Source organism: Ovis canadensis, chromosome 12 (assembly GCF_042477335.2).
Source record: "Ovis canadensis isolate MfBH-ARS-UI-01 breed Bighorn chromosome 12, ARS-UI_OviCan_v2, whole genome shotgun sequence".
In the NCBI taxonomy this organism is placed as follows: Eukaryota; Metazoa; Chordata; class Mammalia; order Artiodactyla; family Bovidae; genus Ovis; species Ovis canadensis.
Window position 1 is genome coordinate 82,925,830 of NC_091256.1, and position 15,843 is coordinate 82,941,672.

Below are 15,843 nucleotides of genomic sequence, written 5' to 3' on the forward strand. Positions count from 1 at the left end.
CTGTAGTTTCAGCCCATGCAAATTTGTTGCCTTCAAAATAAAATTATATGTTTGTAAGAACAAATGGTTACTTTTTCCCTGATCCTTAAAATTTGTGGTTGCCTCTATTACTAATAAAAGCAAATGGTATGGGTGACCCATAGACTCTAAGCAAACATTTATCATCAATTTCCCTTCAGTTGAGGGTTGGCCCTCTTCCAGAGCACAACTCCCCCAGCCATGCCCATGCAGGAGTCATGGGTTCGTTCTCTGGGTTGGGAAGATACCCTGGAGGAAGGAGGGCATGGGAATCCACTCCAGTATTCTCGCCCAGAGAATCCCATGGACAGAGGAGCCTGACAGCTACAGTCCATGGGGTCACAAAGAATTGGACAGGACTGAAGCTACTGAGCATGGTACAGCGTTCTTGTGTCAAACAACACAGCAAGCAGCAGAATGCAAAGTAGAAGTCCCCTTTTCTCTATCTCCACATCCAGTTCCCTAGTCTCACTCACCAGAGTCAGTGAAGATATATATACATTTTCAACACAGTGAGGTCATAGTGTAAGTAATTTAAAAAATATATGCCTCATGCTTTTTATCAGACGCATAGTATTCTAAAATATGAATATACACATATATATATATTTCACTTTTGTGGATTTTTTTTGCTAAATACAGTAGTTCCAGCTTAGCCACAGTTTTGATATCTGTGGTTTCAGTTACCCATGGTTAATCATGGTCCAAAAATATTAAATAGACAATTTTAGAAAATAATTCATACTTTACATTGCGAACTGTTGTGAGTAGCATGATGCAGTCTTTTTTCTTCCTGCTCTATCCTGCCCCAGAGGTGAGTGATCCCACTGTCCAGGTATCCAAACTATACATACTACCCACCCATTAGTCACTTAGTCATCTCGGTTATCAGATCCACTGTTGCAGTATCAAAGTGCTGTGGTCAAGTAATCCTTATTTATTCAATAATGGCCCCAAATGATGCAGGCAATTCAGGTATCCTCTTGCTGTGCCTAATTTATAAATGTGTAACTTTATCATATGTATGTTATAGGGGAAAAAACATGGTATATATAGGGTTGGTACTAACTATGGTTTCAGACATCCATCCAGGCTCTTGGAATCTATCCTCCATGGACAAGATATATTTGTTGTGTATGTGTGTTTGTGTAGGTGTGTGATCACTGCATACTTATGAAAGGATATCTGTGAAATAAATTCCTAGCAGTAAAATTGCAAGGTCAATGTGTCAGGTCACATTTTTATTTTCACAGATATAAGCAAACCTCAGAAAGTAGGTATTATAAATTTTATGTATATATAAACTATTTGTTCTGTTTCTCTGGAGAACCCTAATACAATTGCCAGTCTTTTTTTTTTTTCTATTCCATATATAGTTATAAAACATTGGCTATATTCCTTGTGTGCATTATATATATACTTGTAGCTTATTTATTTTTACATAGTAGCTTGCATTTCTTAATTCCCTACTCCCATCTTCCCTCTCCCTACTGGTAACCACTGGTTATTACCAGTCTTACTTACAGTTTCACAGACACTGAATGTCCTGCATCCTGAATGGAATCAAAGAGTAAAATGAACTTGACAAATGAATGATACAGCAGAAGGTAGACAGACACAATCACTCCATACCTTTACGGTACAGCCATAGTTCTTAAAAGGACAGTCTTGTTCAGCTTCGGGACACACGGCCAGGTGTTCATCCACCTGTGAAACAGACAGCCTCAGGCTATAGAAATGCATCCCGACTCTCCGGCTACCTGGTATAACTGCAGTCAGCAGGGAGCCAAGGGTAGCTCGAGGAGAAGACAGGAAACAGAAGGAAAAAAAGCCAAGCTGAGGCTGGAGCCAGGAGAGCTAACATGGAAACGGAGAAATCTCAGGGAGAAGAATTCTCAGGGAGAAGGTGAGGGAAGACAAAACCATGGTCCTCATGAGGATAAGGCATGCCTTGGGTCCCCGCCTATGGGATTTTACCAAAAACACACTGTAATGAATACTGAAACTTTATCTTACGTAAAATCACTGAGAGAATTATTTACACTTACCTCAGTTCTTGGAATGGTCTGCAAACACTTGTTGGGACAAGATACTGGGTAGGCAGGACACAAGTTTTCCTCGTGATTCTGAAACAATGAAAGGATGCTGAAATAAAGCCAGCCTGGCTTCCAGAGGCTCTCTGTATGCCCTCAGAGTGCGTGTACACATAACCCCTTGGGGATCTATGCAGTGTGGCTCATCCTCTACAAGAAGGTACAGCCTAGCGGCAAAAAGGTTCCAGATGGCTGCTTTCTCAGTATAAATGAAGTCAATTTTCCAATTATTCCAAAGAAGGTCAGAGGTCATGGGGCTGACAGAAGACAGACGATGCGCGTCACTGGCATGGCTCCTTTGGCACATGTAAAAGGTACCCATGCTTTCTTCTTACGCCTGCATCCTGCCTCGCCAATTGTCAGAGCATCCTGAGGACAGAGAGTGTGGTCCCCACCTTGTGACTCAGCTCCTAGTGTCACTCCTGGCCCACGCACACTCAGCAGGTGATCAAACAGCATTTTTGCCAACGATACATGGAAAGAGTCCTACCAAGAAGGCTTTCAGCTTTTTATAGAACCCCCAGATAAGCTATTCTTTAGACCTCTTTCTGCACAAAAATAAATTCAGAAAAGTGCTTCCGGTACCCCATCTGATTCACTGTGCCACTCAGGCCGAATTCAGTCCCATAAAGATGCCTTTTTTTTTTTTTTTACCTGTAGATTGATGACTACCACATCCTTTTTGCAATAAAGGCATTTTTCCTCTCGAAACTGGCAGTATGCGCTCAGATGCTCTTTCAGATCTTTGCGAAGGACTGGCTCCCGACAGTTTTCATTAGAGCACTGCACCGGCTGGAACGGGCAGTGCTGAAGGTGGTCCTGCAACAGGCAACAACAGGCCAGTGGGGCACACTGAGCAGGGCACTGGGAAGGGGAGTGGCTGCAAGGCCTGGGGAGGGCGGAGGCGGGGAGAACCCCAGGGCAGCAGGAGGACAGCTGGGAGGGCTAGGGGGGAACCACCTGCTGCCTCTGCTGAGAACAGGGCATGGAGAGGGCCGTCTGCATGGAGGCTGCGAAAGCCAGCCTGGGCTGGAGGACAGGGCTTCGAAGATGGGTGGTGAAGGAAGCATGCTGAGTTTACCTTAGATCATCTACTAACTTGCTCACATTCTCAGGTTAGTCCTTGAACATCTTCCTTAGCGCTGCCAATTAATTTACCAGCTCCTCAAGGTCATTTCTTTTGTGCGCCCTCCATGCCCACCCCCAGCACCAAGTCCAAATCTCTGCCCTCTGTTGTTTAGTCGCTCAGTTGTGTCCAGCTCTTTGCGACCCCATGGACTGTAGCCCACCAGGCTCCTCTGCCCATGGGGATTCTCCAGGCCAGAATACTGGAGTGGGTTGCCATGCCCTTCTCCAGGGGGTCTTCCTGACCCAGGGATCAAACCTGCATGCTGAGCATTGGCAGGCATTTCCTTTACTGCTGAACCATGAGGGAAGCACTGGGTGGTAAAAGCTGAAACAGAGGGCTGAGCGGGAAGAAGAGAAGGCCAGCTCCTAAGTAAGAGAAGGAAGGGGAAGGACTGGAGGAAGGAAAGAGAGGGAGGGGGAGCTGTCCCAGAAGCAGTAAAGCAGAGCAGTGAGAGGAATTCAGGAATCAGAATCCCAGGCCCAGGAGAAGCTTGGGTCAGCCTCGTCAAGTCGGGAGACATTCTTAACCAGCACATTAGAAAATGATGACATGGACATCGTTCGGTCCAGTGTTGCTCATGTTACAGACTTTTACAAGCAGGCAAGTCTTAACAAGACCTGGGGATAACACTGTAAGTTCCTGTGATGCTGACAAGGTATTAAAATCCTAGTGGGCTTGTTCCCCACCACAAGATCCTTTAAAACAGGGCTGACAAGCTATAGCCCTTGGGCCAAACCTGGCCCACTACTTGTTTCTGTAAAGAAGGTGTAACTGAGAACACCCACACGTATTTCTTCCCATGTTGGCTACGGCTGCTTTCCCTCCAAGATGGGAGAGTCAGGCAGCTGTGACAGACACTGGCTGGCAAAGTTTAAAATATTTTCTATCTGGCTTCTGAGAGAAATAGTTTGCTGACCCCTCCTCTGAAGGGAAAAAACAAAAAGGGCACACAGTTTTTCTACAGGAGGTAAATACACATTATAGCTATTCTCCTTTGCCTCTAGTAATGACAGTGACAGCTGAAATCTACATCTCCAAAATTCACGGATGCTACCCCTCAGCTGTCACCAAAACAGTCAACATTCATCAAGACTCTGCATCCTGTGAAATCCTACAGCTTACCACACAGGTGACGGAGAACAGAGAGTAAGAGGAAATATTAATACAAAAGAAACAGGTGAAGAGAAACCATCCACTATTCTTCAGAAGGTGACGATCTGGTCATGAGAGCTGACCAATGGCCATTTGAGCCTCATTTCCTTCTCAGGCTTAGTGACAACCAAGTTGGTCAAGGGACCCTACTATTGGACCTGGCTATCAAAACAGGTGGTGAGGGACTGTCTCAGAAAACACAAAAACCTTCCATGAACTTCCAAAGAAATTCTTGGGTTAACAGGGAAATCATCTACACATTTCTGAGCTCAGTGCCTGGGGGTTTGGAGGAATGCTGGGGAAAGGACTGGGTCACTAGAAATACATTCCACAGTGTGGTGTGGGAGGAGGGGAGCGGAAACTTGCAGCAGTCTCCAAACAGTTCCCTGGAAGCTAGAGATGCCTGCCTCATATTCTGATGGAACCTGACCTGGGCTCGCTCTGGCAAAGCCACGCTTCCTGCTTCCCATTTAACGGCTTTCTGCTGATGGATGGGAGAGTAACAGAGGGCAGTTTCATCTGAAAGGAACTCGACATCCCGTCACTGCCCCCCCCCCCCCCCTTCCCTGTCTGCCTGCATCTCTTACCCACGCTTCACCTTCACACTGCATCCCAGCTCTGTTCTGGTCTGTGTCGTCTTCCTTTAGATCATAACTTCTAAGAGAGCAGGGCCCATAGCAGCCAGGAAACACCCACCCCAGCACCTGAAATGCTTCCAGGCAGGGACCCCTTACAACTATGTCTTTCTGCAGTCATGCCCTGGAATCCCAAGTCCTTCACAGTTTTCCAAAATGACGTGTCCTTGGCTCGACCATTTCTTTTGCCCAGCATGTCCCATTCTCTTTTGAATCAATGAACCCTGACCTGCAATTCAAGGTCTAGCACACATTGGTATGTTCTCCATGTGTTCCATATAAAATGAATCTCTTCTTGTGAGATTCATTTCATACCTTAGCCTTTGGTATGCTACACTATAGCCAACGGTATTGCTAGACAAAAATTCTCTGAGGACCACCCACCAAAACCCTGTACCACGCTTAGCCCAGGAAATGACACACAAAAATGTGTTCAGTACATGACATTGGAAAATGGCAGACACCGTTCATGAGTAATACCAACCTGGTATCGTCCCAGAGTAATCTTGGCATTACATCTGGGAGCATTTTTGCAAAAAACATACAAATTGAGGACTTCCCTTTTGCAGCAGTTGTCTTTAAACACCTAAAAGATAAACATGATAGATTCACACACTCCAAAGCTTTAGAGCAACGTGAAGGAATCTATTATTAATTTGGTCTTCAGTTCATCTCAAAAGTTGGGTGGAAACTTCCAGTCAGTGGTTGGAATGGAAATACCAGATTCGCCACCATATAAGAAAAGACTGTCTCAGATACATCTGACAGGCCACCAAACATACAAGCCAGGTAATTCAATGCTTACTGCAGTAGGCTGAAGCTGGGGGAAATCGAGCGGTGAAATTGACCCCACATGCTCAAAGGTCAGGAGGTGGGGCTGTGGATGGGGGCGATGCTTTCCGCTTCCTGTCCCAGGGTAAATGTTGTATTAGTCATCAGGTGGTATCACTGAAGCTCTGCTGACTTATGTTTCAGCACAAGCCAGAGGTTGGCAAACTTTCTCCGTAAAGGTTCAGAGAATAAATTATTTTCAGCTTTGTCATCTACATTGTGATGTCCTCTGTTGTCACTATTCAGCCCTGCTGTACACAATACTTAAGTGAATGGGCATGCCTGTGTTCCAATAAGATGTTATTTATGGGCACAAATGTGAATTTCATATGATTTTCACATGTTACAGAGCACTATTCTTTTGATTTATAAATTTTTACTTTGAAATAGACTCACAAGAAGTTGCAAAAATAGTACAGAGTTCTTGTGTACCCTTCTTTTGATTTTTTTCAATGATTTAAAAATATAAAAGCCATTCTTAGCTCACAGGCCATACAAAAACAGGTGGCAGGCTGGATCAGTCCCAACAAATCCCACGTTGTAGTATGCCAACCCCTGGCTAGTGGGTGAGGCAGACACAAGTACAGCTAGGCATATGGAAAACACATTATAAGAGCAAAGAGAAGGCACACGTACGTTTGACTAAAAAGACAAATAACCCACTTTAAAAAATGGGCAAAGGATTTGAATAGAAATCTCTACAAAGAAGATATTCAATCAGCCAAGCACATGAAATAATGCTCAAAGTCTTCAAACACTGGAGCATCAAAACCATGAGGTATCTCTTCATAACCACTAGGAAGGCTATAATAAAAAAGATGGACCACAACAAATTTTGGCAGGGATCTAGAGAAATTAGGAACTTTCATACCTTGCTGGGAAGAATACTGCTTTGGAAAACAACCTGGCGTTTCCTCAGAATGTTAAACATAGAGTTATCCCATGACCCAGTCATTCCGCTCCTAGGCACACACCCCAGAAACATGCACACTTTAAAGGCAAATTTTATGGCATATGCATTGTATCTCAATAAAGCTATTGTTAGACTTAATAAAAGAAAGTTTGAGAGATGAAACATGAGAAAGTGAATTGGAGAAAATAGGATGTTTCATTTCTGCAAGCAACTCACAGTAACTAGAGCTCGGATAGAAAGAGGGTAAAGAGGATGTGGGGGAAAAGACCTGGGGATTCAGTAAGGACCCAAACACTCCTCTCTCGAACAGGGGTGGGAGTGGGGTCCAACCTGACCACACAGCAGAGGAATCTGGACTCCAAGGAAGGGTCCCCCTCCTGCTCTCCTGCTCCAACTCCTCTGTCCAGTTCAACCCAGGACACTGGCTGCTCCATCCCAAACCAGGGATCGTCTTACCTCCTGAGATTTGATCACCTCCTTATCTACAGGGCAGAGTGGGACTGCATCCAGTTCTCTGCAAAGAAAAATCAAAATGAAGCCAGAGTTAAGGGTTGACCTCAACAACCTTTCTAGGAGCACCCCCAGAGCTCCAGCCACACTTGACCCCCTGAAGTTCCCCCCGGGCAGGCCAGGCCCGTCTTTATTCATGCTGTTCCCTCTTTCCAGAAGGGGTCCTCTGGTACCCCAATTTCAGCACCACCTCAGTGAAAGTCCTGAAAGTCCCATTCATCCTCCAGGATGTGAGTCCAAGAGGAAGTCCCGCAGGCAGAGTCAGATGTTCTCTGCCAACGTTCCCTTGGCGGTCCTATGCTATCACACTGTACCACCACCTGACTCCTCCACTAGAATAGAAGATTCTAGAGGGTCTTGTTTCACACTGAACCTCTAACTCTTCACCTCTGTACCCTGCCTCAAGGCAGGGGAAGGTCAGGGTGCCTACAAGAAAGACCCTCTTGGGAGACAGGTCCTTCCCCGTGTAGGCTGTGTGCCGAGGTTGGCCCTCACGTGCAAAACAGGTGTGGTCTAATTTTAAGAAAAGGTGACGATCAATAGGATAGCGGGAAGAAAATGAAGGTTCTACTCCTCAGGCTCTCAGAGAAGGGCCCTGGGAAAGCCCGTCCTCGTACTTGTGGTTCTGTGGGCAACCACAGCAACTCCTGAAACCCTGATGGTAGTTGAGCGGCCACAGACGGCTCCCGGGAACACGCTGGCCGCTGCTGGCCGGAGCTCACCTCAGGGACAGCATGCAGCGGTGGCAGAAGCGGTGCCCACAGCCCGTCTGGTGGGGGTTGTGCAGCACGGAGTGACAGAGGGCACACTTGTAGCGCTCTTCCAGCCGCTCCACAAACTGGTACTCCGTGTCGGGCTCGAAGTCCAAGGAGATGGAGTTGCCAGAATTCTGGCGGGTGAAACCACAGGGCACACCTCCTTGCTCCCCAGAATAGGCCATCCTGGGGGTCGGAAGAGAAGGAAAACTCAGCATGCAAGCACCAAAGCCGCTGGAGCCATCGGGTGCTTTAATCATTTGCTCCCGAATTGGTGAACATCACCCGCAGGGTCCTTCTGCCGTGACTGTGTAACTGACAACCTCCTGCCACTGGAGGGCTCCCGCAGCAGGGAGCTAGATGGCTTTGGGGTGCTCAGGTGGCAGTCTAAACCAGATGACTTCGAGCAGTGTTGTATGAGACTTCAGCTCTTTGCCCGTCAAAGAGCTAAATTATCCTTCAGTGGGGCTACATGCTTGGACAAAATAGAGCCAAGTGTTAACTACATTCGGAATAAACTCGTTATGGATTTTTCTTCCACTCAGTTAAGAAAACGGAAACAAATGTGTTGACAAGCAAGAATCTTGCATGCCAATATATTTCTTGCAAAATATATAGATATATCACCACCACCAAGCCACACTGTTTCTCACCTGAGCTGAATAAAAGCCCATTAATTGCTTTTCCTTCCAATCTATTCTCCATACTATAGTCAGGGTGGTATTTTCCCAAAAACACTATGAGGGAAGGTTATCTCCCTTCATCATTCCGTAGCTTCCCAGGGCTTTTACGTTAAAGCCCACAGTGCTAAGCATACTCCTCATTCAGTAGCTTCCTGTGTGTCCCTCCCCTTGCTTCATGCACTCCAGCCACACAGGCTTTCTTTCTAATATATCATGTGTCTCTAGCCCCAGGGCCTTTGCACAAGCTGTTGCCTCTGTGCTTCCCCTCATCCCCTTTCATTCCTCTTCACTTAGTTAACTCACATTCGTGTTTCAAATTTCAAGTTTCATATTCTCAGGTAAGCTTTCTCTTTTTCCCCTAATCTGTTAGGAGGCCAATTCACTAGTCTGTAAAACACTTAAAGTTTCCATGGAGTAGCTGGGAGTTATGAGTAAACGTATGTGTGAGGGGTGGAATTTTTGCTATATAATTCTACTGAATTTTTGAACATGAATATATTACCTATCCAAAAATTTAAAAATATACAAAACCAAAACGCTATTCACCCACTGTTGTGTCTATCATAGAACCAGGTTCTTTCCCTTCAGAGCAATGCTTGATTTGAGACTGGATATGCATTTCTGTTGTTATTTTATTTATATCTATGGTCCTCCGTGACAAACAGGTAGCATCTGGTCTTGCTCACTGTTGCGTTTCCAGCCCGTAGCATCAAGCCAGGCATGGAGAACAACTCACCTATTTGCTGAGTTAATGCTATTGAATGGAATTTTTTTTCAAAACCCTCAACAGGGCAGCTATAAGCAGGGTTGGCCTCTAACACAGTGATTCTTTTTTTTGGTGGTGGGGGTGGGGGGTTGTAATAGGGGAGGGAAATTAAGAGGTACAAACTTCCAGTTACAAAAATAAATGAGTCATAACACAGTGATTCTTAACCTTTTCTGAGCAAGGATTCCCCCCACCTTTGAAAATCTAATGAAAACTCTAGACCCTTCTACCTATGAAATAGCACAAACACCTCACTCCTGGACCTTTAAGGACCCTGGGGACCCCCACTTGTGGTCCCCAGGTTGACAAGAGCTCTGCCTGCCCCGCAGGCATGCTGCTACCCTTGGCCCAGTGCCAGGAGTGATGCTCTCTGCGTCCACAAACGGTGAGAGTATGGGTGGTCCTTGGCAAAAGGACAGGAGTGACGTCCTTCTGTGTGGTTGTAGTACAGGAAGGCCTGGCTTTCAGGCTTGCTTGCTTTGGCCTGTTCTCGGGATCCCTCATGAGTCTCCTGTAGCGGATGAAGTCAGCTGGGTCTGGGAGCAGCTGTGTGTGGCCTGACCACATCGGTGGGAGAGGAGCAGCCTCACTCAACCTTCAGCTCTGCCCAGGTCAGCTGCGGGCCTGTCCCACTGCTGCTGTGGTCTAAAGCTGGGCTGTGGCCCGGGGGAATGGAGCAGAGAAAGTAACTGACCTCTTTCAGCAAATCAAGCTTTCTCTCTGGACAAGCTTGACAGACCAGGGGATTTTTTTTCTCCCCCTTATCCTGGGGTTTAAGACCAAAGTTCCCCCTTTCTCCTCTCTGTATGTGTTTCCTACAGAACTTCAAGGTGGCAGGTGAGCAGACCAAGATGTGGTTGTTCCCTTTTTAACGTGGTTTACTCTTGAGATTTAACAAAATTTTAGTTATGAAGATAAAGAGACATAGCACTTGATCTACACACATGACCTGATAACCAAGACTGGAGAATCTATCCCAACTGCCCTGACCAGCCCTGTGTCATCTAGTCCCAAGCAGGAGGACAGCTTGCATTCTCTGCCCCTGGAGGACCCTCTCTGGAGACCAGGCTCATGTCTGAGTCACACAGCATCTAAATTTGGGCCCTCACAGAGATACCATAAAGCAGCAGGCCTGTTCAACTCCAGAACAAGGTAGGAGGATGTACAAAACGCAGTTAGAGTTCCCCTCCACCACATTCTCTCCTCTTTCTTAGCACAAGAATCTAATGCACTCATCTGTGTGTCTGTCCATCTTTCTCTATTTTCCACTCAATTTTGTTAGGAACCCAAAGCCACTCCACAAAATAAAATCCCTTAAGAAGTCTGAGGACACCAAAGAGATTTTGCTTATGTGGGTTTTATGTAGTATTATTTACCATATTTGAGATTAAAATTGAGAAACTAAAAAAAACTCTTTAATTAATTAATTCACTTTAAGATAACAATGGGATTTCCCTTGTGACTCAGATGGTAAAAAATCTGCCTGCAATGCAGGAGACCTGGGTTCAATCCCTGGGTTGGGAAGATCCCCTGGAGAAGGGAATGGTTTCCCTGGTGGCTCAGTGGTAAAGAACTTGCCTGCTAATGCAGGAGACATAAGAGATGTGGGTTCGATCCCTAGGTTGGGAAGATCCCCTGGAGGAGGGCATAGAAACCCACTCCAGTATTCTTGCCTTGAGAATCCCATGGACAGAGAGACCTGGCGGGCTATAGTCCACAGGGTCACAAAGAGTTGGACACGACTGAAGTGACTTAGCATGCAAGCACACAAGATCATAATGAGCCAGTTATATGTTAACATAAATCATATTTTTATAAAAAATAATCATTTTCCAAAAGAAAAAAATTAGTGAGAAGAGTGGCATTTATATTTTTGCACATCTCTGTTTGGGCTTAAGAGAAGATAGCTGGATATTCATATCTACTCTGCATTCAGTGTTGCATTATCACATGTCACGTAGCTTCTGCACACTCATAAGAGGAGAGTAAAAATGGAAAATGACATCTTAGTATTATTATGCAGACAATTTGCCCATGCAGATCCCCTGAAAGGGTCTCAGGGAGCTCCAGGCAATGGTGTGGTGGTATATGCCAAACATCTGCTCTCCGTGTGGAAAAGTTGCAAGTGAAAGTTGTCAATTCTATGTCGAAACATACCTGAATGACGTACGAGCCCATTGGCTGTAGGAAGCCCACGTCCTAGTAACAGCTGCTCCAGTGCCCTCAGGGCCCCTGAAGTCCACTTTGGGGACTACTGCTCTATCAGGCTGCCTGGTGGCCTGCCCCTTGTCAGTCTTTATTCCGACAGGCCCAGCATGTGACCCTCACAGATAGTCTCCTTCCACCTGCTGAATGGCCCACAGAGGACCACTCACCCTACCACTGTTTGTCTGGCCTGGTTCTGGTCAGTATGCCTAGGTCATCCACTGACCTTGTTCACTCTCCAAGATGTTGTCTTGTCCAATATATGTCCTCAAGCAATCAAATTTTCATCTCATTCAGTTCAGTTCAGTTGCTCAGTCGTGTCCGACTCTTTGTGACCCCATGAATCACAGCATGCCAGGCCTCCCTGTCCATCATCAACTCCTGGAGTTCACTCAGACTCATGTCCATCGAGTCAGTGATGCACAGACACACAAAAAAATAAGCACTTGTGTTCTGCTATACAATAAGGACTTGAGATGTTTCAGGGCAATGTTCTTAGCCAAGCAGAACCAAGCAGTAAATTTTCCCAGGGCAGGGTCTGTCTCCTTCCTTTGAAGCTCCATCAGGCCTGTGACTCAGCGCCAAAAATGGAATCGATGCACTGTGCTTGCTGACGTTAGAGAGCCCCAATAATAGAACTATAAAGGCTGATGTTTCTTTGTCTAACAAATACATTTCTCTAACCACTTCAACATTTCCAGCTGGCACGCTGTCATTCCTAGGAGGTTATTTAGTGGAAATGAGTAAGAGCTCCATTTTATTAAAATCTTTCCCCTCTGGGTATAATAGCTTATGTAACAGGAACAGCCAAAGATTTCAGTTCTTATAAATAAGAAAAAAAAAAATCAAAATCACTTTTAGAGCTTGTATATCTTCCTTACTGCAGTAAACAGTGCCTTATTCCTGCCATCAATGGAATTATAATGGTCCTCCTACCAAAGAGTTATTAACTCAAACCAAAAAAGACAAGAGAAAATTACATCCCATCTACTCCCTAAGAACTCATACTGAGTTGCTTTTAAATGTTATTTTTAAGCTTCATAAACTGATGCATCTTTTAGCTGAGAATTTTCTAGAAATTCCAAAGAAAGTCTGTGATGTCGCTATTTAAATTATTTTCTCCCTCTTCTCCTTCCTCCCTTCCCTTCTTTCTTCCTTTCTTGAGACGCTTGGTCATGTGCTTTAATATCTGGTAGATCCCGGGCCTCAACTTGACCCCACTGTTCTTCTTCACTTAGATATGTCTTCTTATTCATTTTTGGGGAACACATAATAAATAAACTAACATTCTGAAACAGCATGCGTTTGGCTTTTAGTTAGAATCAAAAGGACACAAGTCTAGCAGAATTCAGTCTCAGGTGTAACAAAAAAATAGGAAGGTCTGTGTCTGTCTGTCCACACTATCTCCACAGTCTCCCAGCATATCATACAGATTAATGAAGGTTTGGAAGACTCAGGAATGCTTCTATATATCATGTTTTACTTCATAATACATAAGCCCAGGAACTGTCTTCAGGGTTTTCAACTTCTGATCCTTGAAAATTCAAGATCAAATCCCAGAGTGAAAAGGGCACTGGACCGGAGACCTGGGCTCAAGCCCTGCTCTGCCACTCACTTGCTGTGACACGGCGGGGAGACACCCCATGGCTTCCTTGTTTGTACATGCCTATATGGACTCAGCACCTACACGCCCCAGGTTGGGTCCTGAGAACATGTAGATCTGTGACAACACGTCTGTCCTTGAGGGTCTCCAAGAGGAGCGGCGGAAATCAGACCCGGGAATGATACATGACACCACTTTGGAGGCAAGTCCCATCAAGAGAGATTTAAACAAGCTGCTGGAGCCCAGGTGAGGGGTAGCTAACACTTTCTGAGGTGTGTGCTGATTCCAGAGAGAAGAAAACATCCCCACTGGTCTTGCAGAAGGAGGAGGCATTTTCTAAAATGAAGGAGATAAAACCATTTCCCAGAGGGTATTACAAAGGTCTGGAGTAGTTTAATGATGAACTGTAGCTGAACTTGGAATTAGGGGAACACACCAGTCACCTGCCTGTTCGCTCTAAGATCCACCCTCTGCCCTGGTCTGCACTGTGAAGGGAGCTGCCCCCCAAAACACTGTTTGCAAGGTTCCCTGGCTTCTGGCTCGGTTCAGCCAAGGAAAGACACTGGCAGGAGACTGCAGGGTGGGAGGAACGGAGACGTAGACGGTTTTCCCCTAATCCTTCGGTGCTGGGCAGCATCGCAACAGTGACTGGGCTCCTCTGTGGCTTTCATCCCCACCAATGGCCGCCCTCTCTGTGGACGAGCTCTAGCAGACAGGTTCCCGGCTCCTAAGCTCTGGAAACACCACCTCCTCTCTTTGGCCCGTCCGCTCTAGAGCGGGTGGGCAGCTTCCCGCTGTGAGTCCTCTTAGAGGGGCCTCACTCCAGCCTCTGTGTGGCTTCCCAGTTTCGCCGTCCCCTGTCGTGGAGCCATTTCCTGTGTAACCATATCCCCTTCCGGGAGCGCCTCGCGAGGCGCCTGTGAGAGGCCTGTGGTGAGCGGGCAGGGCACGCCGTGAAGGCTGAGGGGGTGCCGGTAAGGAGTCCCGGTTTTCACTCCATGGTTTTCATCTTTGGGTGGATGACAGACACAGAAGACGGGCCCAGGAGGGGAGCTGAGGAGAAGAAGCACCACAACCGGCCAAAGGAGAATGACGATGGCCTGATCTAAGGCAGGGGCAGAGAGGAGCCATGTTCGTGAGCCGTTTCTGAGAAAAAATGCATAGATTCCGAAACGGGTCTGATGGAAGTGCTGCGAGAGAGGACACGGAGGAGGACCTGCGGGTTCCAGTGTGGAGGACCGAGTGACGGCGACGAGGGCACCAATGAGACAGGAGGCAGGACGGAAGCAGAGCAAGTGGAGAATGTGGGGAGAGACAGAGCCAGGGCCAGCCTCAGGGCAACGGGAGTGACTCAGACCAGCCGACCTCTAACGCCTCTTCCACCATAAACTACGTGGTTCAGAGGAATGGCCACATTTTCTTTGGGCTAAGGATAATTGTTTTAGAATTGCCCAAGGCCATATATATATATATATCTTTGATTTATATATATTTAATATATATTAATGTATAATTATATATATATAAAACAAAGGTAAATTTTATATATATATATATATATATATATATATATATATATATATATATATGCTTACTCCTTGGAAGAAAAGTTATGACCAACCTAGATAGCATATTGAAAAGCAGAGACATTACTTTGCCAACAAAGGTCCATCTAGTCAAGGCTATGCTTTTTCCAGTGGTCATGTATGTATATGAGAGTTGGACTGTGAAGAAAGCTGAGTGCTGAAGAATTGATGCTTTTGAACTGTGGTGTTGCATAAGACTCTTGAGAATCCCTTGGACTGCAAGGAGATCCAACCAGCCCATTCTGAAGGAGATCAGCCCTGGGATTTCTTTGGAGGGAATGATGCTGAAGCTGAAACTCTACTTTGGCCACCTCATGCGAAGAGTTGGCTCATTGGAAAAGACTCTGATGCTGGAAGGGATTGGGGGCAGGAGGAGAAGGGGACAACAGAGGATGAGATGGCTGGATGGCATCACTGACTCAATGGATGTGAGTCTGAGTGAACTCTGGGAGTTGGTGATGGATGGGGAGGCCTGGGGTGTTGCGATTCATGGGGTTGCAAGGATTCGGACACGACTGAGCAACTGAACTGATCTGAACTGATATATATATATAGGGTAAATATATATTTATATATATATTGTATATGTATTTATTATATATTATAGATATATATAATATATATATACCTTTGGTTTATTTATATATATGGGTAAATATATATTTATATATAAATATATATAGATATAAATATATATATATATTTACCATATATATATTTACCTTTGGGGTTTTTTTTACCTTGGCTGTCATTTTAGTGATGACATTTAACATAACAGGTTTATAACTATGTCAGGAACACAGGATCTGGAGAGATAAGACATCCCAGAGCAATAGCTGTGGGGGAGCTCCAGGAAACTAGTGTGGGAGTCTGCGGTCTGGTCCTGCCCCAGCACAGCCCCTGCTTCTCCCTACTTGGGATCGTTTATTTATTATTCTTGGCTGTGCTGGGTCTTTGTCACTGC

General features: G+C 45.6%; 1 protein-coding gene across 4 annotated transcripts in view; it reads right to left on the reverse strand.

Moving 5' to 3' along the window:
- TRAF5 (TNF receptor associated factor 5) overlaps positions 1–15,843 on the reverse strand; it is a 50,908-nt gene that overhangs the window by 12,509 nt on the left and 22,556 nt on the right. For all 4 annotated transcript variants that reach the window (XM_069544229.1, XM_069544230.1, XM_069544228.1 and 1 more), the window contains 6 exons: positions 8,004–8,222; positions 7,228–7,285; positions 5,512–5,613; positions 2,766–2,930; positions 2,067–2,144; positions 1,651–1,725 (listed from right to left, as the gene is read on the reverse strand). In XM_069544229.1, coding sequence (XP_069400330.1) covers positions 1,651–1,725; positions 2,067–2,144; positions 2,766–2,930; positions 5,512–5,613; positions 7,228–7,285; positions 8,004–8,221 — 696 coding nt within the window. In that variant the 5' untranslated portion in view covers position 8,222. The remainder of the gene's footprint in view (positions 1–1,650; positions 1,726–2,066; positions 2,145–2,765; positions 2,931–5,511; positions 5,614–7,227; positions 7,286–8,003; positions 8,223–15,843) is intronic.